Source organism: Crocodylus porosus, unplaced genomic scaffold (genome assembly GCF_001723895.1).
Source record: "Crocodylus porosus isolate Cpor-Errol unplaced genomic scaffold, CroPor_comp1, whole genome shotgun sequence".
Lineage (NCBI taxonomy): Eukaryota > Metazoa > Chordata > Crocodylia > Crocodylidae > Crocodylus > Crocodylus porosus.
In genome coordinates this window covers 19,249,139-19,274,698 of record NW_017728910.1, presented here as the reverse complement: position 1 = coordinate 19,274,698, position 25,560 = coordinate 19,249,139, and the positions used below count along the sequence as shown (strand labels likewise).

General features: G+C 43.6%; 1 protein-coding gene across 1 annotated transcript in view; it reads left to right on the top strand.

The window, feature by feature from the left end:
• GNB4 (G protein subunit beta 4) overlaps positions 1 to 24,468 on the top strand; it is a 50,888-nt gene extending 26,420 nt beyond the window's left edge. The window contains exons 2-10 of the mRNA XM_019532763.1: positions 911 to 1,015; positions 13,002 to 13,040; positions 13,863 to 13,969; positions 15,005 to 15,068; positions 17,808 to 17,970; positions 18,409 to 18,475; positions 18,583 to 18,784; positions 20,391 to 20,607; positions 21,851 to 24,468. Coding sequence (XP_019388308.1) covers positions 959 to 1,015; positions 13,002 to 13,040; positions 13,863 to 13,969; positions 15,005 to 15,068; positions 17,808 to 17,970; positions 18,409 to 18,475; positions 18,583 to 18,784; positions 20,391 to 20,607; positions 21,851 to 21,957 — 1,023 coding nt within the window. The 5' untranslated portion in view covers positions 911 to 958 and the 3' untranslated portion in view covers positions 21,958 to 24,468. The remainder of the gene's footprint in view (positions 1 to 910; positions 1,016 to 13,001; positions 13,041 to 13,862; positions 13,970 to 15,004; positions 15,069 to 17,807; positions 17,971 to 18,408; positions 18,476 to 18,582; positions 18,785 to 20,390; positions 20,608 to 21,850) is intronic.
• The last annotated feature ends 1,092 nt before the right edge of the window (positions 24,469 to 25,560 follow it).

Genomic DNA, 25,560 nt, shown 5'->3' with positions numbered 1-25,560 from the left:
CCTAAGCTCCTGAGTGGCTGGGTTGGGGTCAGGGTTCCTCCCACATGGCTAGATTGGGGTGGGGTGGTGTCCCTCCCCCCGAACTAGGATGCCCTCCCCCACCCCCACATGGACCTCCTTCTCCCTCTGTACAGCTGGATTGGGCCCATCACCTAGATCTGGCCCACAGACAGACAGGGCATTGCCCATCCAGCTGGAGGGGCAAGGTTGATCACCACTGATTTTTAACTCTTTGGAAGCTTGTCTATCTAGAATGCAAGTTCTTTAAGGCAGACCCGTTTCATGTGTGGTGTGTAGCAGAATATATCCACCATGAGGGCTTTTGTGTGCTGCTGTTCTACAAATAGTAACTTTGCTGGTGGAAACGGACATAGTTTACTTGCCCAAGAATAGCATTCTTGTGGAAATCACCTGAATTTGAGTCTTGGTTTTGGATTTTGTTGGTCCTGCTATGCGCTCACTCGCTCTCTTGGTCTCTCACTCTTTTGTTAAAGGACTTTTAATATATGTCTCTCTCTTTGTTTTACTCAATATTGTGCATCTAAGATTATGACATTTTGTTCCCTATTTCCAGCTTTTGTGGCAAAAAACAAAATTCTGGTTAGGATCCTTAACAGAGTGCAAAAAATCTACAGGCTTCATAGCTGAGCTTTCCAGATTGCAGCTGGTGTTTGTCAATGTATAGTTGCTTCAACAACTGTTTAGAATCGAGTTTATTTAACTGTGCTGTTTATGGCAACCAAGGAATCTATGTAGCTTATCTTACGTAAAATATTATGATATCTAGTGATGGGGATCTACCTCAAAAGAGCCTTTAACTGAAAGTTCAGTGAGTTTATGTGCATTACTGAAGACAGAAGAAACGAGGTCCAAACAATGGAAATTAATTTTCCTCTCTTCCAACTGGCAGATTTTCTTACCGGTGCTGTAACAGTGCGAGGAATACAGATCCACAAAGATGAGTGAGCTAGAGCAGTTACGGCAGGAAGCGGAGCAACTGCGGAATCAGATCAGAGTAAGTCATAACTTCCTCGCCCATTTTGTTTTCTTGGAATAAAAGACATGGGGATAGAAGAAAAAAAGTACATGGGTTGCTCACCTATATTTTAAACACTTCAAATAATTTCACAGAGGATTAAATCTGTGGGAGGCTCCAAGGGGAAAAAAAAAGGAAACCCAAACCTTGAAGCTCCATTCTTAATTTTCATACTGTTCTGTAGAGAATTGGAATATAGCAGGGTATTTTTACCCAGCGCTTTGGAGTTCTCAAGAACAGAAACGTATAGCTTTTACTGCCTTGGCAAAGCAAGATGAGTTGAAAATGTTTATTTAAGAAAATGTAACTTTTGGACTGTCTGGTAGGGGCATTTATATACATGCTGTGGGAGTGGGAAGCACTTTAATTAAAGTAGCTTCAAGAGGTGATCTGCTTAAAACACCCGGAACATCTTGTGTATTAGTGTCTCCACACTGAAAAATGGCAGCAGGGCGCTTTAAGTAAAGCTCATCTAATGACCTTTAGTTAAAGCGCCCCCAGTGCAATTTTTCTATGCAGGGAAGCTAATACATGAGATGCTGGAGTCTGCTGCAGCATGGGAATTACCACACTCCAGTAGACTCAGTTAATTGAGTTACCCTCTGCTACTGTTTTTCTTGATTAGAAATATTTCAGAGAAGTTGTATGAGCATCAAGCATGAGAAAAATGTTCCAGTATCAGGTTTTCCAGTGTTTTTTTTTTACCTTCCTCTATTGTATCTCTCTCTTGTCCTAATATTTGACTCAAATCATCCATCACAGATGAACCTGTTTGACCTGTTGCCTGGCACCCAGTGTTTTGTCAAAAAGCAGTTGCCTCACTGATAAATCAATGAAATATATATTTTCCCCACTAAAAAAATAGGATGTCAACCTCAGAGTTGCCGGTATTGTCTTTTTTACTTCTGAATTGTCATTTCTTCATATATATATTTGGTATCCATAACAAGTACTTTGTCACAAAGACCTGAAAAAAGGAAAATAATGTATTCATAAGCTAGATTTCTGTGTAGGAGTCCCTTAACTTGAAGGCAAAATGAACTTGATTAGGGCTGCAGATTCATGTAGAAGCTAGTTGCACATGTAAACCTTTTTCAGCAGCAGCTGTTGGCACTAGTTCATAAATGTAGGGTTGAAAGGGATCTGAGAAGACCATCAAGCCCGACCCCCTACCCTGGGCAGGAATGAATACTGGGTTCATATGACCCAGCTAGGTAATTATCAAGCCTATTTTAAAGACCCCTAAGGTAGGAGCTAGTACCACTTCCCTTGGAAGCTGGTTTCAGGTCCTTGTCCTGTGATAGTCTGCTGCTTTGTCATGGCAGGCATTGGACTACTGATAGGCAACACATAACTGATCTCTGTGCCATGCAATATTTTTTTGAGGCTGAATTACTATTGGTCTGCTTATAGTTCTTCATTCAGTATCACCCATGTAATGTTTTCCTTTAACTCAGCTGTCATTTATTGAAAGGTAAGCTAATAGCCAGTCAGTGGTAAGAGTTATAATACTCGGGACTCTCCTAGTTAGAGTTCAGGAATGCAGATTATTTAAAAATATCTCACTGTTACATCTTTTACAGTAGTATCCAAGTGACATGTTTAGCAGAATAAAGGGGCGTGGGGGGCAGGAGTAACCAGCAAAGTCTAGAAGCATGGGAAATAACTGTGGTAGAAAATAGGCATAGCTGTACCTAGATTAACCCTGACCAGTGGCTGTCCAGTCTCTTCTGGGACATCTCCAGTGATGGAGAGTCCACAACTTGCCTGGGCAGTCTATTCTACTGCCTCACTGTTTTAAGTGAAGAAGTTGTGTTGGATATCCAATATAAACTTACTTTGCTGCAACTTCATGCCATTGGTCTCCATCATCCTCTCTGCAGGAAGAGAGGAAAAAGTGCTTTCTCTCTTCTTTATGGCAGTCCTTCAAGTACCTGAAGACTGCTAGCATGTCCCCTCTTAAGTGTCTTTTTGTGCCAGCTGAACATGCCTAGCTCCTTCAGCTTCTCCTTGTTGGATTTAGCTTTCAAGACTTTGATCATCTTAGATGCCTACCTCTGGACCCTCTCTGACTTCTCCACATCCTCTTTAAAATGTGGAGCCCAGAACTGTACACAGTACTCCAGATAAAGCCTAACCATTGCCAAGTAGAGAGGCACTATCACTTCCCATGTCTTTCACCTAATGCTTCTATTGATGCAGTTCAAAAAAACATTTGCCTTTTGTGCAGCTGCACCACACTGCAGGCTCATTGAGTCTGTGGTTGACCAGGACTCCCAAGTCCTTTGCCAGAAAGCATATTTTATATTTATTTTTGATTACCATATAAAAGACAACCCTGATTAAGCACAGGGACACTTTTAGGAACGTAGCCGAGTGGGGCAAGGGCAGAGGCGGGCTGTCCACTGTGGCCTCCAGGCTTTCCTCTCTGCTGCATCCCTCGCCTGGTGGCGGGAGGTGCAACTCGCCACTGCTGTTACTGCTGGATGGGCAGGGGACACGCAGCCATTGCATGGCTCCTGGGGCAAAGCAGAAGGGCAGAAAACATGAGCCCACAGTGAGCAGCCTGCCTCCTCCCTGGATACAAATCTGAGGGGGGAGCATATGCAATCTGTCCTGCCTTGCCTTGTTACATAAAGTAGCTGGAAAACAATGTGGGAGGCTGCCCATTATATGACCTGATGCCTAGGGCATTATACATGGTTCCGAACCTCCCCTTATACTGTGTCTCATGCCTCGCAGATGGTATCCAAATCACTCCCAACTCCCCCAGCCCTGTTAGGCCACTGGCCCAAACTACCCACTGTTACTCCCCCAGCTCCATTGCTGAGCCACACTCAAGTCCCCTCACTGGGGCTGGGGTATGCGCAGTCCTTCTGGCCCTTCATACCGACCCTACTGTAAACGCACCTGCGCAGCCCTTCAGGCCTACCTGCGCAGACCCTACTCTACGCAATCCATGTGCAGCCCTTCAGGCCCCATATGGGTCCTACTCTACGTGGCCTACTACTCAGGTGTTCCATCACATGTCCCTCTACTGGGACCATTACACCACACTTTCACTAGGGCTTCTGGGCCTTATACCCCCTTGGGTGTCAGGAGTTTGTCAACCTACCTGGGCCCCCAACTTGGCCTGCGGCCCACTCTGGCCTCGGGTATCTCTCAGCATGTCTGGACCCTGCCTGTTCCTGCTATGGGGTTACCCACCAGGTTGTGGGGGCTGAGGTTATAAGGCACCCCATATTTGCCTTTCACTAGGGAGGCAATTGGTGTGACATTTCCTGGGGATCACCCCGCCACAGGCAGCCCCACCATACCGTCCTACCCTAGCAGAGTGTCATTTCAGGTCATGTCTCAGGACTAGGAACATCCTCCATCCCCATAGTTCCTACCCTGAACGTCCAGGTGTTTTGGGAGCAGCAGCTCCAACCAGGTGATGTTCTCCCTGCAGCAACTGCTGGCTCTACTGCTCAGGGCCTGCTCTTATTCTCCAGCAGCTAGGCCCTCCTCCAATCAGGCAGCCTCCTGCTGGCCATGTGACTTTCCTGATTGGCACTGCAGTCACCTGCAGGCTGCTGTGTTGCCTGCTCAGGCCTTTAAAGTGGCAGGCACCAAAGGTGCCCTGCCATCCATTAATTATTACCCTTTGCTTGTGGTGATCAAACAGTTATCTATCCACCTTGCAGTAGTTTTATCCAGCCCCCATTTTACCAATTCGTTTATGAGATCTTATGAGACCTTTATCAAAAGGGTGCTGAAGTCCAGATATACTGTATCTACAGTCTTACCTTCATCCACCCAAGTAGTTACTTTGTTAAAGAATGAGATCGGGTTTTTTTGACATGATTTGTTTTTTGTAAATCCATCCTGGCTGCTAGCAGTCATCCTTTTCCCCTCCAGATGCTTGCAAATAACCTTCCTTATGATATGTTCCAATAACTTCCCAGGTATTGAGGTGAGACTGACTGGTCAGACTTGGTGGGATAGCTTGCATGACTGGAGCATTGTCATGGATGTGTACAAACTGTTCAGGAAGGACAGGCAGGGGAGAAGAGGAGGAGGAGGAGTTGCACTTTATGTAAAAGAGCCGTGCAGTTGCTCAGAGCTGCGTTATGAAACTGGAGATAGGCCTGTTAAAAGTGTCTGGGTTATGGTTAGAGGGGAGAGCAGCAAGGGTGATGTTGTAGTGGGTGCTTGCTATAGACCAGCAGAGCAGGAAGAAGTGGTGAATGAGGCTTTCTTCAAACAGTAGAAGTTTCCCCATCACAAGCCCTGGTTTTCATGGACAACTTTCCCTCCCAGTCGATGTCAGGGTGATTTGCAATACAGCAGCGCTCAGGCAATCCAGGAAGTTTTTGGAGAATGCTGGGGACAACTTCCTGGTGCAAGTGGTGGAGTGGCCAACTAGGGGCTGCTGCTCTTCTTGACCTGCTGCTCACAAACAAGGATGAATAGTGGGGAATTTAGTAGTGGATGGCAACTTGGGCAGCAGTGACCACAAGATGATTGAATTCAGGATCCTGAGGCCAGGAAGGATGGAGAGCAGCAGAGTACAAACCCTGGACTTCAGAAAAGCAGGCTTCGATTTGCTCAGGGAACTCATGGGCAGGGTTCCCTGGGAAGCCAGACTGATGGGGAGGGGAGTCCAAGAGAGCTGGCTGTACTTTAAGGAAGTCTTACTGAGAGTGCAGGAACAAACCATCCCAATGCATAGGAAGACTAACAAGTATGGTAGAAACCAGCTTGGCTTAGTAGGGAACTCTTCAGTAAACTATATCACAAAGAGGCAGCTTATAAAAAAGTGGAAACTTGGACAGATAACTAGGGGGGAATATAAGAGCATTGCTCGGGCATGCAGGGATGGAGTCAGGAAGGCCAAAGCGCAATTGGAGTTGCAGCTAGCAAGGGATGTGAAGGGTAACAAGAAGGGATTCTACAGGTATGTCGGTAGCAAGAGGAGGATTAGGGAAAGTGTGGGTCTCTTACTGAATGGGGGAGGCAACCTTGTGACAGGATGCAGAAAAGGCAAAGTGCTTGGTGCCTTTTTCACCTCAGACTTCACAGGCAAGATTAGCTCCCAGACTACTGCACCAGGCAGCACAGTTTGGGGAGGAGGTGCACAGCCCTCAGTGGTGAAAGAACAGGTTAGGGACTGTTTAGAAAAGCTGAATGCACAAGTCCATGTGGCCAGATCAGATGCACCCAAGGGTGCTGAGAGAGTTGGCTGATGAGATTGCAGAGCCACTCATCTTTTGAAAATTCATGGTGAGGTCCTGGATGACTGGAAAAGGGCAAACATAGTGCCCATATTTAAGAAAGGGAGAAAAAAGAGGATCCAGGGAACTACAGACCAGTCAGTGTCACCTCAGTCCATAGAAAAATCATGGAGCAGATCCTCAAGGAACCCTTTTCTAAGCGCTTGGAGGAGACGGTGATTAGGAACAGTCAGCATGGAGTCAGCAATGGCAAGTCATGCCTGAACAACCTGATTGCCTTCTATGATGAGATGAATGTCTCTGTGGATTGGGGGTGGCCAGTGAATGTGCTATACCTGGACTTTTAGCAAGGCTTTTGATACAGTCTCCCATAGCATTCTTGCAGGCAAGCCAGAGAAGTATGGGCTGGATGAATGGACTGTAAGGTGGATAGAAAACTGGCTAGCACATCAGGGTCAGAGGGTCGTAATCAATGGCTTGATGTCTAGTTGGTAGCTGGTATTAAGTGGAGTGCTCCAGGGGTCAGTCCTAGGGCTGGTTTTGTTCAGTGTCTTCATCAACAACCTGGAAGATGGCATAGAGTGCACCCTCAGCAGGTTTGCAGATGATACCAAGCTGGGGGAGAGTAGCTGGTACACTGGAGGGTAAGGGTAGGATTCAGAGTGACCTAGACAAATTGGAGGATTGGGCCAAAAAGCATCTTATGAGTTTCAACGAGCACAAGTGCAAAGTCCTGCACTTAAGATGAAACAATCCTATGCACCAGTACAGGCTGGGGACTGCACAGTAAGCTGAATATGAGCCAACAGTTTTCCCTTGTTGCCAAGGAGGCATCTGGCTCGGGCTCCCCCTGCTCCTCCCCGTGCTCAGCGTCCAGGCGCCAGCGATGCTTAGACTAAAAATGGTTAAGAACCCATGATCTAGAAAAGAGAAGACTGCAACGGAATTTAATAGCAGCCTTCAATTACCTGAAGTGGGAGTTGAAAGAGGATGGAGCCTAGACTGTTCTTAGTGGTGGCAGATGACAGAACAAGGAGCAATGGGCTCAAGTTGCAGCAAGGGAAGTTTATGTTGGATACTAGGAATCATTTTCTCACTAGGAGGGTAGTAAAACACTGGAACAGGTTACCCAGCAAGGTTGTGGAATCTCCATCCTTGGAGGCTTTTAAAGACCCAGGTAGACAAAACTTTGTCTGGGATGATGGAGTTGCGGATGGTCTTGTTTGAGCAGGGGGTTGGACTAGATGACCACTGGAGGTCCCTTCTGACCCTAATTTTCTATGAATCTATGGTCTGTAGTTCCCTGGGATCTCCTTGCCTTTTTTGAAGAGGCACTACATTGGCCCTTTTCCAGTCCTCTCGTACTTGGCTTGTTTCCCACAACTTCATGAAGATTATGGAAGGCTCCAAGATTTCCTCTGCCAGTTCCTTCAGGACCCAGGGATGAAGCTCATCCTGTTCTACTGACTTGAATTCGTTCAGACCTAGCAAAAACTCTCTGACCCTCTCTCCTGTTATCTATTCATTCAGCTTGCCCCCTTCCTTAGCCAGGTAATTCCTATTAGGTATCTGACAACTTGCTTACTAATATTTTGGAAGACTGAGGCAAAATAACTGTTGAGTAGCTCCGCTTTCTTTGTATTTTTGGCTAGGAGTTCCCCCTGACTTGTTAACAGAGGGTCCATAGCTTCCTTGGTCCTTCTTTTCTGGCCAACATATTTATAGAACTTCCTCTTGTTGTCCTTGACCTCTGTTGCTAGGTACAGCTTGTTCTTTGTCATTGCCTTCCTGATTTTTGTCTTTGTAGGTTCTTGGTATTTTCTGGTACATGTCCTTGGTGACTTCCCCATTCTTCCCTTGCCTGTGCGCTTTCCTTTTGCATTTGAGGCATTTTAGAAGCTCCTTGTGCAACCATATTGGTCTCTTGCCATTCTTCTTGTGCTTCCGTCACTTTGGGATATTTTCTTGTTGGGCTTGCAATACTGTGCCCCTTAATAGCTCTCAGCCCCCCATGGTGCCTTTATCCTTCAATTTATACTTCCATAACACCTGCTTATTAGCTCCTTGAGTTGGATGAAATCTTCCTTTTGAAATGCAGTGTCTTGATTTTGCTGACTTCATGCTTTCCCTTTTTCAGGATCTGGAATTCTAGTGTATCACAGTTTACCTGCCAAGTTATCCATCATACTCCTAAGTTACCCATCATCTTCACATCCTCCACTAGTTCTTCCCAGCTGGTCAGGATAAGATCCAAGATAGATGATCCCCTAGCTGTATCCTTCAGTTTCTGGAAGAGAAAGCTGTCGTGCAAATAAGTTAGGAACCAGCTTGACATTTTAAGTTTGGCTGCATTGTTCTTCCAGCAGATGTCTGGAAAATTGAAGTTCCTTAGCAGTACCATCCTGTAGCTTTTGGATAGTTTTGTCACCTGCTTGAAGAGTGCCTGTTGTTAGTTTTGGCCTGTGGCCCACATTGGACACGTCTGCGCTTGGAATTAAGGTGCCTGAATTTTCTGTGCAGAAAATTCAGGCAGATTAAACTGGGATTCTGCACCCATCTGAATGTGCGCCTGTTGCGAATAGTTCATTCTAGGGCTGCTCCTGCCCCCAGGTGCCAGCTCCAAGCTGGCAGGGGCCACGGTGGCTGGTTTCAATCTCCGTATGGCTGGCAGGCAGCTGCCCACTGAGCTGGGACAGCTCTCCCTGTCTCCTGTGGACCTTTGCTGCCTAGGCTGTCTAGGAGCAATTTGCTCTTGGTCAGCGTCTGCATGTGCACATTGGTGCATTAGTTTAATGGGCCAATTTCTAGTACCTATAGGTACTAGAAATCAGTGCATTAGACTAATCTACTGCACAGTAATTGCTGTGCACGTGTAGATGGTGATGCTTTACTGAGAATTAGATTAATTTAATGTGCTGTAAAGCATCTCATATAGATTCACCCAGTAGGTAGTAGTATCCCATTCAGTTTTTGTCAAGCTGAGATGAGCACATGTAGCTTTAACTTGGGGGGATACTGCCAGCCATGCTGTTTAATAATAAAAATAATAGTAATAAATAATAATAGGTCTGGCTCACTTAATTGATTACATCCATTGCTGAGCTACTTCAGCTGTTGCTTAGCTTAGCTATCTCACTTGTTTCATTCTGCAAGCAAAAAGGATTCTTAAACACTAGGAAATTTATTACTCTGGTATTTAAACCTGTTCTCCTACTAGATAGCAATATTTTTTAAAATTATTTAACTGTAGAAATACTTAAAAATAGGTAGAGATGGTCTAATCAGCTTTTGAGCTTGCTCTTGAAAGGAAGACTCATGCTGCTTTTATTTTTAAAGTGTCATCAAAATAAGCTATACATAAACATATGTTAGAAGATCACAAAGTTGGCGAAGTCAAGAACAGAGAAGCCAGATGCAAGTTTCTCCTTATATGTACATAATGATTTAGTCTTTAAGCATGTGAGCACCTGTTTTTTTTTTTTTCCTGTAGGGCCATTGCCTTATTCAGTGCACAAGATGGATGTGTTCTGGACGGTGAATCAAGGTTGGGGAGTGCTGGTTCCTTTCTTGTGCAGGGAATTAGGCAGGAATAACAGGAAGGTTAAAAGGCTGGTTTCAGTTTAAAGCAGCTGTCTAAGAAGTTGCTCGAGACAGTTGGGTTCTGTCTGTGCTTCCATCATAGAGTACCTGTGGGAAACTAGGTATTTGCATAAACCACCTGTTGTCAGGTGGTCCCTAAATGTAGATTTCTTATTTTTTAAATATTTGGCTTGACCCCTTGGTTGAGCACTTGTATCTGCGGCTGAATTTTATTAACAGCAGTGGTTAGCTGATCAAATTGTATACAGTGCAAAGTTTGCTCAGAAATTCAGTCCTCGGTGACTGATTCGTCATCCCAAATTAGCGGACTTGTGACCCTTATTTTAGTGTTTGTGTTCCCTTTGTGGGGATGTAGGATGATGATGATACCACCTTAACTCTCACAGGTGTTTGTGAAAATAAATTAGTAATTTCTTGGGCTTTTATATTAAACTGAAAAAATACTCGTCATGTGGCATCATCTTAACAACCACACGATGAATATTTTCAGTTTGATGTAAAAGCCCAAGAAATTACACACCACACTTGCATCAAGCGAACATTAAAGTTGCAAACTCTGCACTATAAAGTTAAGAAAGGAGAGCATAAAAAGTGCCCACGCAGTTGCAATTTGAACATGCTGAAGGATGCAAGCATGGCTGGAACCTTTGAATCTATCAGCAAAAAATTGTGCCTTTTGGCTCTCAGAGTAAGTGATAACGTAATAGTTCATTTCTGGGTCAGTGTTCAGGTGAGAGGGGCTCCTTGCTTGTGGTTTCACTGACAGCAGAGACGGGAAGCGGTGAGGCTTGGCGTGCTGGGTTCCATCCGCACACTATGGGGACTGTTCTGTAGTGAGTGCAAGCTTTTGCTTGTTCTTCCAGGTGTGACCCTTTCTGTTCTGTCTTTTAACCAGTCCTTGTTCTAATCATGTACCCTCCCTTGGCCACTTGTTCCTTTCTCTTTGCCAACCATTCAACATCCTGTTCATCCCCCCTTGTATTCTTATTTTCTCTATCCAACCAGTTACTTGCAGCCTCTGATCCCACCAAATGTTTCTAATCCTTGGCTTCCTCCTCAGACTCCTTGTCCAGTTGTGCTGTTTTCCTCCTCAATCAAGGGCAGAGGAAACCTTTTCCTGTTACCTGTGCTCAGCCAGTTAAGTTCTCCCCCATAGCTACAAGCCTATGCTCTGTTCTACCCTGCTGTGCAGTTTGGTTTCAGTTTCTCCCCTCCATCCTCCTTTCTTCCTTCCGTCTGGGTCCTAGTCAGTCTGCCTCTCTGGGTCAACCTGTTGGCTCTTATCCCAGGTCGACTTGCCAGCCAGTCTTAGTCTCTGCCATTCTCCTTGCCCCCAAATGCTTAGTTCCTGTTTCCCTCTTCCTCCACCAGCCTCCTGTCTACCTCATCTGGTTCCCTGTCCCAGGCTACTCTTCTTGTGTATGTGCCCCACCTGTCGCCATCCATCGTGAAGCTGGGCTGCCCTTTTGTCCCCCATTCACTTGAACAGGGCAGCTTTCTTTTTTTATGTTGTCTGGAGCAGCAAGATGAGAGGTGTCACTTGCACCTGGTATGGCCCACAGTCAAAGCTGCAGGTGCAGGGAAATCCTACTTGGCTCTGGGCAGTAGTAGCAGGCCTGGTGTAGCCAGAAGCTGTGGAAAGTGTAGTTGCCAAAATCTAAAATATCTGCTGAGCATATAAAAACTGCAAATTTTCAAAAGTCCAGCACGCCCAAATTTGATTTGAATGAATTTTTGTAGCACATTCCTAGTACCTGACATATTTCAAGTCCTTGTTCTACAACCATGCAGATGCTACACTTTTTCAAAGAGAAAGGTAGCCAGAATTGAATATGGGAATAATGTAGTTTTGTCTTATTCTTGTAAATGGCTGAACTGTTTGGCTAAAACTTTCCAAAATAATTCTGAAGGGGCCAACATCTGACATGGAAAAAGTCAGCCCATACAGTTGAAAGTCAGTGAAGTGAACTGAGAATGGGGTCTTTGAATAGAAAGCATTAGGCAACCTTAAGAGCTGCTGTTGCTAGCCTTGCCAGTAAAAATCTAAATTTAAAAATACAGATAAACTAAGGGTTGAGGATACTGACCCTGTCCTGATTCTAGGAACAGATCTTCCTTGTTTAGGCAGCAAAGGCAGCAGACTGCAGACAGGATGCTACTGTTCAAACATCTGTAGCTTATGTTAATTTGCCAGTTGGGTGGGAACAGCTGTGTCAAAGAGGAAATCACATGTACCAAATTGGAGTAGCCAGGAAGAAGTTCCTGCAGCACCACTTCCTGCCACAAGAAAGATGATCATAATGAAAGGATTAAGAATTGCTTCCTTGGACAAGCAAGCTGAGCAAGTGTAATGTAAATAGTCAGTGTCTTCCCTTTTGTCTTGTTTCACACGCAGCACTGACCACCCCTGCTCATTTCTTACTTAGCAGTGATAATAAATGGGATTTTGTGTCTCTAGCTCTCCTGCTAAATTCAGTGCCCTTCTCCTAAAAGTAGGGAGGAAGAAAGAAACCAAGAGATTCAACTACTTCCGCTTCTTCCCTCATCTTGAAGAGAGTAAAATTGAGCTGCAAATTCAGCTCTGGGAAGTAGAATTAGGAGAGCTCAGCTGTTAAAGCATTCGGTTTATGGCATGTCTCAGCTTCTCTCCCTCGGTCCTCTGCCAGTTTTGGGGGTTTTTTTCAGGTGGAGCATGCTGTATCCTCCTCCTCTTCTGTTAAAGGTGATGGTAAGATTTCTTCATTCAGGCCTTAGTTGCATGCTTCCTCCTCTGTTTTTCTACTCTTACCCCATAATGTGTCTGATTTTCCTGAATAATAAAAAAAGCCCTTTAAGTGAATGATTTAAAATTGCATAGGGCTCAATGTAACATTCACCAGTTCAGAGGGAGATTCAGTTAAGGGGACTCTAGCTTCTTTTTAATGACTTAAAATTGTAAAGATCCTTACCTATTTCAGCTAGTTAAGTGTTGGTTTCACTCTTAAACTAAGATCAGAGACTATTGACCTTGCATATTTTATTTTTTTTTTAATTCCTATCAGATTTTCAGTCTCGATTTAGAAGGACTTTGGTTGATAAATGTTTTCAGGTTATGTTCAATGTAATTATGTTCTAGATTGAGAGTAACTGTTTTTTTTCCTCTGTTTTAGGATGCCAGAAAAGCATGTAGTGACACAACTCTTGCTCAGGTATGTCATTAGCTCTGTATATGTAGAAGTTGCATGTATGTAGTCATAGGATTCTTGCATGATTATAGCTGACTGTGGCTGGACAGAATCAGTGTAGCGGTTCTCTAGAAGTATGGTACTTAGTGTGCTACTGAAATTACAAAATTTCTAGCTTTAATTACGAGAGAGATTTATGAAGACCTCTGTACTGATATCAACTGGCTCTCAGACCCTATCTCCTATAGGGACAAACAGTTTACAAGTACTTAGCTGTCTCAGTTTATATACTAATGCTACTTGTTTAAAGTTTTAAAATAAAACTACATAATTTCATAGTTCTATCCCACCACTTCGGCTGTTGGAAAACTGTTCCTGGATCCCTGGGTGTAAACAATTTGTTATATTTGGAAACTGAAGTTATTCTTAATTAAAGTCCAGTTTTAAGTTTTTTTTCAATTGCAACCAAAATACACTGCAACAAATATTGAATGATTTTCTTCTGTGGCTATTGCTTAAGTGTTTGTCAATTTTGGCAACGTAAAAATCAAGTTCATACAGAATGTCTAGACAAATTGTCTTCAAAGAGTGTCTGCAGCTTTACAGTAGCAGTTATTAACTCTGCTTTTACTGTTACCGTGAATTTTGGAAGACCCCTTGGTTTGTTTAGAATGTCATGTGACCTAATTTTTGTGGGATTGCCCTGCGCTTTACTAACGTTGCTGTTGTACATCTGAAGCCTACTGATGCAGGATACTTGGGTTCTAGAAGTGTTCAAAGTGTTGCTTGCACTTTTGACCATCTCTGAGATGCAGAATAATCAGTAAGTTTTGTTTGCCTGTGCAGATCACCACAAGTCTGGACTCAGTGGGGCGAATCCAAATGCGAACAAGGCGTACGCTGAGAGGTCACTTAGCTAAAATCTATGCTATGCACTGGGGATCTGATTCAAGGTTTGTACAATTGATACTTGAAGTCAGAGATCGAGGGCATCTTTTAACTCCTGAAAATGTTGTAGGTTAATATCAGAAAATAGACCCAGCTCTGGAGCCTAATCACGCTTCCGCCTGCCCTAAGAACGTGGATCATGGTTTGAGAAACATTTCCATACTTTATACTGCCTTTTTCTTTGAGCTAATTTTAACTATATGAGTAATGAAAATATAACTTCTCTTATAAGGACATTGTAAGGCTGTTGGAGAATTTTTGGGGTTTTTTCAAATTTGATACCACTTAGCTTTTTGGAATTATTTATATTGCAGTCTCTGAACCTCAAAGGGAAATAATGTAACTTAATATGTTTTTAAGATTTACTGTAAATGTATGTTAACAGAGCATTAATAAAGCCATAAGACAACACATTTAAGTTCCTAGGAAGCACATTGTCTTGTAAGCAACAATAAGAAATACATCCTGCTATGTAGTTATAGCTGTTCCAGTGTTGATGCTGATTATGACTAAGGAATTCATTAAAAAAAATTGGCAAGTTATCCAGATGAGAGTGAAGTGTACTGATAACTTGGTGTATTAGCTCTTTTGAAAATGTTTTGAACAATATTTAATAAAAACTTTCAAGAATTCCCAACAGTAACAAAAAAAAAGACTAAATCAAGAAGACTGTTGTTTGTTCATTAGTTCCGATGGAGCGAAAAGATAATTCTGGAACATCCCTTAAAAGTGTGAATTTTTTTCTAAATAACTGATATCCTCCATTCAAACACATGGGCGTTCTAGTTTGAAATCAGTTATTATAGCCTGTTTCAATAGTGACTGTGTGCCCATGGATGCAGGTAATGTTCTTCATCCTGCAACATATTGTTCTTTGCAGCTGTTCAAGGATATATTGGCCCTAAAAAGATTTAAAAATAGAAAGAAGCAGAAAATGGAAAGCCTATTCTGAGTTGTATTCATGTATGGCTTGTGTCTATTTTGAAATTTAGTAGGATGCAAGGAATTAACGTCATTCTCTGTTTTGTGGTTATCTTTAGGCTACTAGTCAGCGCTTCCCAAGATGGAAAATTAATTATTTGGGATAGTTATACAACAAATAAGGTAGAGTTGTTTATAATCCCTATGGTAATCTGGGCCTATAGAGGTGGTGGGATTTATTTTCTTGTCTCTCCTTTGATTTTTATATCTGTTTCTTCCTTCTGTTCGTAAAATACTTGTCATTTATTTGGATTGAAGATGTAACTAATTTGCTTTGATTCTCTTTCTCACTAAGTGCAGACATTTTGGGGGCTAGGGTGTGGTTAGATTGGGTTAAAAATGGCCGCCAGATCTCACTTAGTTCACCCAGGGGCAGACCTTACACTTAGACCCTGTCTCATTGATCGGTAATCAGTCTAAACCCCAGAACAGTACAGAAGTTATATGCACACAGACCTGTCTAAAAATGGTGGAACCCTGTCTAAGGTAGACGTGGATTGATGTACACTCATACTTAATCAGTCTAGGTTAGACTGGTGAATCAAACTTCAGGACAGTTACCTGCACGGCCCCAGGCTGGGAAAGCCCAGCTGCTGGGCCATTTTTAAGCCCCTGGACCCTTGCCATAGACCAACCAGCCAGCCCCTGTACTCTCCATCCTGCAAGCTGGTCTGGGTGCTGGTTTTATCAGTGTTTGCTGCTGCCAGAAGCCAAGGAAGTAAGTATCAGTAGGGGAAGGGGCAAAAGGGGGTAGGACTATGTTTGCCGGAGGGAATTTGGGGAGGGGGTTAAAAACAGCCCCTTGGTTTCCCCCAAGACTCTCCTGACAGACCTTGTGAATCCCCCATATCCCGTCAAACCATCCTGGACCCCAGGAACCCCACATGAATCCTGCCTGCCCCCTAGATTCCCCCCAGTCACTCCTGTGGATCCCTGCTGCTACCGCTGATCCCTCCAGCTCCCCCTCCCTAGGCCCTCCTCTCTCCATCCGGACTTACCTTAGATCAGCTGGGTATTTTTAACTCAGTCTAACCTCCCCCTAACCTCTATGAATGTCTGCACTTAGCCTCTGTTTCTAACTCCAAATGCATTTTTAGCTTGGGTAGAATACCTTTTATGTAGAGCTTTTACTCATGGATTAAAACAGAATATTCCTTATAACCTATGTTAACAAAGCCCTAGACGAGTGGTGTCTGCATTGCAGGAGCAATGCTGTGATCCCAGGGTCTTTTGGAGGGAAAGCAGCTCTCCTGATCCTTGCCGTAAAGCTTGTCTCTAAGTGGGAGAATTGAATCTTTCTGAATTCTAATTAATGCCTTATTCTTGTTCTTCATCTGTTCACATGGCTAATGTAATTTGACAGAAGCAACAGCATAAATCTGTTGCAGGAGCAGTCAACCACAGCGTTTGCAAAGTGGCAGTGGGAATGTATTACAGTCAAATGCTGGGAACGTCACGCATGCAGGACTGACAAGTCTGTGATCTTAAACAGGGTTGACAGTAACTGCAGTTGTACACCAGGTGGCCCTTATTCATGCTCCGATCGCTTCCCAAAGGTGGCACCATGGGTCTGAATTTGGAGAGGCTGTAACTTATACCCTTTTGTGAGCTTGTGTAACATCTATCAGAGATGTTACTTTTTTCTTAATAAAGAAATCATAATAATGATGCCATGTTAAAGAATGATATGCTGACTAGCCTTCCCTTCCTTCAGCTTTGTCACCCCACACATACAAGTTAGAGGAGGTTAAGCCCTTCTAGGCCCCCTCCCAGTGGCCCTGCATATGTGCTTCACTCGCTCTGAACCTTTTCTTTAGTGTTTGATTTTTCCCAAAAGCGTCCCAGGCACACCCCATAGATCACACTACATGTGCCAAGAAGTTCTGCACTTTTTCCAAATTGACTACAGGATAAATAGTGCAGGTAGCACTAAAGCCCTAGGCAAGCCAAGGAGCACTTTGGCTCTGGTGGGTCCTTGAATTCCCAGGCGCTGAACAAGCGCCCAACAAGCCGATGTAACAGCTGCGAAGAAACCATGTTTTTGCTGTTCTTATATTGGCACGCACTTCTTTAGCAGGGCACATTATTTGCCAATAATTGTCTGCTAACTGGTTGGACCTCGGGTCATTCACTGATAATTGTGATATAAAGGGGTAAATTTATCCAGGGGAAATCACTTAAGCTGCTGATGTTAAGTGGCTTGTGAAAATGTCTGGTGGTGTGGGAGATTTGGTGGGGTTTGCATTATCATGTCTGGAAGTCACCCACTGATGGTGAAAGCTGATTAGCTGATGTGCGACATGGAAGTGCTGTTATTTGGGTTTGACTGTACAAGATAAGCACGCTCCTTGGACTGGAGAAAGTAGTAGGGGGTGTGGAGACAAGGCAGGCCCAGAGCTGTGTGTGTGGGATGGGCAGATCCTCTGCTGATGTAAATTGGCATGGTTGCATTTTACATCATTTGAGCATCTGGTTCATGGAAGCAAAACTGGGAAGAGGAATGTGGCTAACAGAGCCTTAGCATACAATGTAAAAGCAGTTTCACACACTACAAAATATTAATACGTTAAAAAATTACAAAAAAGATCTTGTTCTCAGCTAGCACACACCAATGGGGGGGGGGTGCTTGTCCATCCTTTAATTTAAGCAAGGATTTGCAATAAAAATGTGAGTGTTTCTTAAAATCAGATTCTTTCTCCCCATATGTGTGTATATACATGCATTTTTTTTTTAGCAAACTTTGTCTCCAGTGCTAAAGCAAAATTGCAGATAACTGAAATCAGTAGGTGGGCAAAGATGGCTCTTTTGGAATGCGGTTGCCCAAAATCTGAAGTGTTTCTAACACGCCTTGTCTGTCTAAAGATGCATGCCATTCCCTTGAGATCTTCCTGGGTAATGACTTGTGCGTATGCACCTTCTGGCAATTACGTCGCCTGTGGTGGATTGGACAACATCTGCTCCATATACAATTTGAAAACCAGAGAGGGCAACGTGAGAGTGAGCAGAGAGTTGCCAGGGCACACAGGTTAGCTGCATTTCGGTTTTTTGTTTTTTCTTTTTGGGCTAAGTAAAGCAGTTCTAAGCCTGCACAGTTCACAGCATGTCCTAAAGTGAACACAGTCCTACTGGTTCACCAAATGGAATATAGTTTAATGACCTCTCTGTTTGGATCCCTTTTGAAGTATGATTTTTTTATATTATGAGCTTGTTTTGACTCATCTTTAAAACTGAGTTGCATGCTTGCTCGGTTTTAGTGGAGATGGTGTTGGTAGCTCCCTGCGTGCAGGAGTGGAGCAGTACTTCTGACGCTAGACGACTGAGCATTTTAATGTTTAAAATGCAGCAGAAGTTTCCTGTCATGTAGTACTATACCCAGCGTTGGTGTAAATAACAGGAAGGTTTTGGGGTCACTTCTGTTGCTGCAGTGGGGTGTTAAATTAACATCACCTTGTTTCCGTTCCAGGATACCTGTCTTGCTGTCGTTTTCTAGATGACAACCAAATCGTCACAAGCTCAGGAGATACCACCTGGTGAGTTTTGGAGGCAGGGGTCTGATATTTAAGCACTTTGGTCATTTTAAAGCTAAGCTAGTAGAGAATGCAAGACATTGGCCTAACACTCTTGTTTGTACTTACAGTGCTCTATGGGATATTGAAACTGGTCAACAGACGACCACATTCACAGGGCACACTGGTGATGTCATGAGTCTGTCCCTAAGTCCAGACATGAGGACTTTTGTTTCCGGTGCCTGTGATGCCTCTTCCAAGCTTTGGGATATTCGAGATGGGATGTGCAGGCAGTCTTTTACGGGGCATGTGTCCGACATTAACGCAGTTTGTGTAAGTGAGCCTTGTTTTTCTAAACGGAGAGAGAGGAAATAAGGGTTCCTGTGCATTTTCAGCTTTAGCAGTTTAGCTTTCAACAATTGAACAGGATGGAGGCTTTTACTGCATTCAGCCCCCAGATGATAAATGTAGCTTCTTAGAATATGATAGACTTGATAACTAAGATCAAAGTGCATCTAACCACCTACAGTCTAGTTTTTTGGTGTAATTAGTATACCCATACTGTAATGTGCTGACATGGGTCTAGAGATAATCCTGTAATATTCTTGTTTAATCTTGGTTTTCCTGCTAATTGCTGCTACCACCCTCACATGCTGGGTGCCCTTTTCTCAGCTTTCAGTAAACTGGGTTGCATTTCCTCTATGTTTTGATCCACAGGATACAAATTCTGATAAGGAGGTAACAAAAGCTAAACTGTAATTGTATGTGCTTTATAATCCATTGCAAATGCAAACCTACAGAATACCAATAGCATGGTTTGTGGAGAACTGCAGGCTGTACGTTTGCAGCTGAATCAATATGTTGTGCATTTCTTGGTCCTGTTTTTGGAAGTGTGGTTCTCATGCACTGGATTTTCTTTAGGACTTGTGGATCTTGGAGCCTAAAGTGTAAAATTGCAGTAATATCATGTTCAAAGCAACTTGGCTGGTCAGCTCAAGATGAAACATTATGTACAGGTTTCCCTTGCTTTATGTGGGTTCTGTATGTGCGAATTCGCTCTTATGCAGTGACCCTTTTTATACCAAAAATGTGTGGTATGCGAGGTAAATTCACTTTTGTGCAATCAGTGTGGTGGAAACCTGCAGTCAGCTGCTTTGTGCAGTGCATTGTGGGAGTGATATGCACCAAAATATAGTCTCCTGTGTGGATCTGTGCTCCTCGCTTGTTGTCTGCGACACGTTTCTGTAGTTGCTGTCCCCATTATGGCTTTTAAGCGTCCCACTAGCTTATCTCCTGTGAATGTTACCCTGCCTAATACGTCCTACCAGTGATGTGGGGTCTGACGCTGAAGACCCTTCACCACCCTCTCTTCACACCAACTAAACATTCACCCCCACCCTGTGCTTGTGTGTACTGTCCGCTGTTGGCGAGTACCAAAATCGTCTTGTGAAAGTGGTAGAAATGGCTCTGGGAGTCGGTATGGTTGAGGTCTTAGAACATATCCCTGTTTGTTACATTGTAAAGTGGGTTCCCTTTATGTGACTTGGAGTTATACACCCTTTTCCAGGAACGCACGTACAGCATAAAGCGAGGGTAACCTGTACGTGGACAAGTTGTCTCCCTAGACTGCTAAAAAACCGAAGACAGCTGCCTTCCACTCCATTTTATGGGCACGAGTTGGTTCCCTCTATCTGCAGAATATTGCAAAGGCAATCAGTGGCTGGTCAAAGTTTTTTGACTGCACCTGTAGATCTAGAACTGTTAAATACAGTCGTTTTCAGTGGAGTATTTCCCTCATCTTTAAAATCTGCATTCTGTTTTCATGAATTATTAGGCCGTTATCTGATTGATTCCAGTAAGAAAGTGTGTGTGTGTGTAACAATACACAAGCAGCGTGCTTTTCTGGTGTCAAACTGATGGCTCTCCATTCTTGTTCTAGTTCTTTCCCAATGGGCATGCATTTGCTACTGGGTCTGATGATGCCACTTGTCGACTTTTTGACCTGCGTGCAGACCAGGAGTTAATGATGTATTCTCATGACAACATCATCTGTGGAATCACTTCTGTAGCCTTCTCAAAAAGTGGCCGCCTTTTGCTAGCAGGTTATGATGATTTCAACTGCAACGTGTGGGATACTTTAAAGGGGGAGAGAGCAGGTAGGTAAACATGCCTGCAGACTGTTGCAGGTCTTTCTGTTTCTTATGTAGACTTTACTTTCTGCAGCTTTCAAAGATGCAAAGCCAGCTTCCTGGTAGTCAGCACTGTTACAGTTAAGGCTGAATTGTTTCCCTTTCAGTTTCATTTACCCAACATCAGAAAGTTGAAATCTGAACTCTGTCTTCAAGCTGGGTAGCAGTGAAGGGTCTGTAAGGTGCATTGTGTCGGTACCACCGGTGCCTTTGTTAGTGATGGGCTTGGCATAGACGTTGCCTAGCAAAACAGTTGCTTCACTTAAATGTATGGTTTTATAGTGGTGGGCAAGGTTCTCTGAGTAGATATGATAGCTTTTATGAGACCAACTACTCAGTTGGTCTAGTAAAAGATATCACATCTACTCAAAAAACCTTTCCTACCTGTTCCTTAAACCAACATGGCTACAACCAAAAACCCAGCAACATGGTGTTATAACGCTCCTTTTGAGCTCATTTATAGCTGCACCTGTTATAGGTGGTCCTCTTTTTAGTAACCAGCCTGGTGCATTCAAGGAAAAAGCTAACAGAAGTGCTACACCTCAAAATGAAACCTTTTTGCAATAGAACCCTAGGTTTCCTGATACCTTTTGGGACACCTTTTCTCTCCTTATTCCATTTCACATCTGCTTAATAAGTTCATGTTTCTGTGGTAAGTACGAGGCATATGTACTATACCGAGGCCTGTGGAAAGCTGGCACAGGGAAATGTGTAGTTCTGCAGGGCAGGGGGATGAGTTGGAAAATGTGGATTGGCAAAGGAGCACGTAGCTCAGGATTCTGACACGAGGGAAGCACAGAAATACCTCTAGGAGGGGACAGAGGTGCAAGTGGGATTGGAGGAGAGTTAAGTTTGGGTAAGCTTGAGAAATCTGGAAATTTCCAGGAGTCAAGGAAAGGAACCATGAATGAATAGTACAAATGATGTCAAAACGTGGCTGGTGGCTTGGACTGAGTTTTTTGGATGGCTGAGAACGGGCTATGGTGTTGAAGGAGCTGGAGAGAGACAGAGGAGAACGTGGAGAAATGTGGGGTAGAAGAAAAGGAGGCAAAATACCTTAAATTTTAGGTTTGAGGATTCATATGGCAGCTATTCCGAATACAGACCCTAAGTAACAGTCTCTTTTTTAGTGTCCTGAACATAAAGCTAAAGAATAACAGCTGAAGCTGTTCAGGTTTTGTACATTAACACCCCTCCCTTTCTTTTCCAGGTGTCCTTGCTGGTCATGACAACCGTGTCAGCTGTTTAGGTGTTACTGATGATGGCATGGCTGTAGCTACAGGGTCTTGGGACAGTTTTCTCAGAATCTGGAATTAACTGGGGGACAAACATGTACATTCTCCACTGAGACCTGGAGAGATCAATGCTGCAGCCTATAGCTGTGAAATAACATTTCTACCTTGTATTTGCAGGTGAAGTTTTTCTATTCACTGATTATTACACAAAAAGGCTTTCTGTAAACTAGAAAAAAAAATCAAGTGAAGAAATTGGGGAGGGGGAGAAATCACTGACTTTTTAAAAGGGGCCAGCACATATAATCATGGTGACTGAGAAACTAAGAGCCAGGCTTTTTGGTTTTGGTGGTTTGGTTAGATTGCCCTTGAAGAATTTCTGCTTGTGCTCAAAGTCTGCCAATTCTGTACTTTTTTTGTACATAACAGAATATACACATTATAGCAGCCAATCATGTAACATTTGTCTGTATGTAAAGAAATACGTTTGCATTTTTTTAAGGAACTACATTTATAGCTTTGCATTTAACCTGAGATGTCACTTCTGAGTTTTGTAGTGGATGAACTAGATTGCTGTTTTAAACGTTTTTGTGAATTTACTGTAGATAAAGTGAAGCCAATGGTATGTGTGTGTTTTTATAATGGAAGGCATTTGACTTTTTTTTTTTAAAAAAAAGGCCCTGAAGACTCCTTGGTAATACCTAGCGCCTTACTCATTCACTCTTTGACCTGTTTGCCTATGTAAAGCAAGCATGGAGGTTAGTCCTCCTTGCGAGTAGTTCTTGGTCCATCCATCAGTAGTCATGGCCTCCACGCACCAACGAGTTAAATTCCACTAGGCACATTTAGAAGAAGGATTTGAAAGCCTGGTGCGAGGAGTATGAGCTTCCTTTCCGCAGCTTCTCATGTAAGTTCTTTCATGTAGAACTCGGCACATAAGCCAAGTGACCTGCTTTGCTTCTAGTAAGTGGCCAAGTGCTTTTCCTTTTGACAGTGTGGTTGTAAACACCATGACACTGACCCAGGAGAGTCCAGCTAGCTTGCACTACTGAGGTTGCACAGCCTGGATTTCACTGCGTAGATTGGAGGAACGTGAAAGCCTGTTCTCAAAACCTGCTGTTCAGTTACAAACAGACCCAGGAGGATTTCTCTGAAACTTCCAAAAGGGCCTTTGGGGCACGTAGGTGTTCATGGCACAGCGTACAGCCGCAAGGTTCGCGGGTAGCCCTGCCATGCCACCACAGAACACGCTGGCTGCGCATATGTGTAGCAAGGCCTAAACGATGCAACCACATTATTTACAATGAACCAGTAACTTCTGTGATCCTTGTCAATAATTGTGCTCAACTTTTAAAATCCTGCTAGCTCATTTACAGCTGCAGCGATCTCCATGTAGGCTTATTAGATGCCACGATTTTGCAGACTGACGCAGTAATTGCAACTTCCTTTCATACTTGACCTACACTTAGATGCAGTTTACCTCATAATATGAAACGTATGTCCTGAGTGAGAATATTTGAGCTAGTAAGAATGACTGTGCTGCTTCGGGCTGTGACCATTCATACCCTCATGAAACTCCCATGGAAACCACTTAACGCTTTGGTGCTGGCAGTGCGACCATGCTTGTGATGGATGTGCTGTAGGAAATCAGATTAGGACGTGAAAGGACACGGGGTCTTGGGGAAAAGGGGGATTGTTTCTATTGGCTTCTCTTAAGTGTTTATGTTCAATGATGCGTATTCAAACTGATTATCAAATCGAAGGCTCATGTTAACCTGCTGCCCCCCCCCCCCCCCCCCCCCCCGAAGTCGTGATGCGTCTGAACATCCTGGGGTCAGTTTGTGAACATAAGTGCCCGGCTTTTTGTAGTATAAAAATCAGATTGTTGCTGAGACCACTGTTTGTCAAGTTTCTACCACTTGTAATCCTAACGTCAGTACTTCCAGACTGTGCCTGTAAACTTGCCATGTTTACGATGGTGAAGGTGCCAATACACGTGCCAACTGCAGTAAATTCAGTATCGGTTAAAAAAGCACATCTCGTGCTGGAGAAGTATACGCTTTATTACAGGTAGACTGTGGTGTAGGACCAAAATCCCGATCTATTGTGCATCACAGGAGCTCCTTGGCATTTTGTTTTTTGAGTTGTTTGCATTAACTATTCGTGTCCTGTCCAAGACAGCAGCTCTTTGAGATCAGGCAGAACACTTGCTTTAGTTTTTAAATGGCGCACTTGATTTTTTTTTTTTTAGATTTGCAGGTCCTGTGAGTGAATCGCTCTGAGAATCTGTTAGTGAGCTTTGGAAAGTGTATTTAAATAATAATAATAATAATAATAACAAAAATTTCCCATATAAAGGTCTATATAGAAGCAATTTGTCTAGTCAGCATCCCGTGGCAAAGCCATGTGTTGTGTTTGCAATCTGATATAAATTATCTTAGTAGTTATAAAAATTCAAAACCCCTCAAGTGGTAGCTTTGTTCTGTTTAAACCTTGAAACAACCTGGTACCCAAGTCCGGGCTTTATGCCACCCTTCTTGCAAGGAACGTCACTCCAGCTGTTTGGCAGCCCTTCTCTTGGCTTCAGCAGCTCTTGAAATAATAGGCGGCAGTAGGATTTACTCCAAAGCCCCTTTCAAAGGGTATTGCAAATCTTGCCCCCTTCGTGCGGTTCAGCGTACGCAGACGTTGCTCATGCTGCACACCCGGTGTCACTCTCATGCTTGTTTCTGGACTGGCACGTCAGCAGGGGAGCGTCTGTCTGGAAACAATATTTAACTCCTGCTGGGAACTGGCACAAAGCTTTGGCTTACTGCACCAGCGTGGTGGCCGCTCCTGAGTTCCTGGTGTATAATCCCTGTTGTTTTTTAGTTGTAAAAAGCCCTTAGCGCACATTAAGTGAAGATGAAGCAATGGCCTAAATCGGCTGTTACAGAAAATTCTGGCTCTGGGTGAGCGTTTAGATGGCCTGCTTGCTCAGGTGGTTGCAGCTTAAGGGTTAAATGAGCACCAAGTCTCATCTTCTGCTGTGAGGACATGAAAGCCACCCTTTGCAGGTTTCACTTGAAAGCCTTCCCCCAACTCTTGCATTTCAAAGGAAATGTCTTGTGGGGATTGGTAACTATGCTGATGCATGCCTGTGCTTAATATAAGCTCAGAGGCACAGGTTAGTGTAGTTTCTAACTGTTCACTGGCACAGTGAACGAGTTTAATAGAGGTAACAAGTTTTACAGCACTAGGGGGTATGCATTAAACTGCCCTAAAAAGTTGACCTCCAGGTTACAGAACTGTCCTAATTCCAGATAATTTAATGTGGTTCCAAAAATATACTAGGCTTCCCTCGTTATTGCTTAGTGCTAAACTAGTTATGATCATTGTACCAAGCACTTGCAGTTGGTACCAATGTAACTTTTTCCCAGTCTCTGTTCTAACACAAAATCTATTTCTTAAGCAAATTTGACATGAAACGGCCTTGGGAAAATGTAATTGGCTGGAGCCTCTCCTAATTATAGACTGCATTAGTTCAGGCAGAGCTTCCTGTCAGCATGTCTTAATGTTGATTTGCTTTTTTTTTTTGGAGGATCTGGAGCAAGCAAGCCTCCAAGCTGGGCATCTTCCCAGGTACAGTAGGACTCTGTCACTTTTTCTAGCAGGAGTAAGAGCAGGACTGAGATTCTGGAAAGCACCA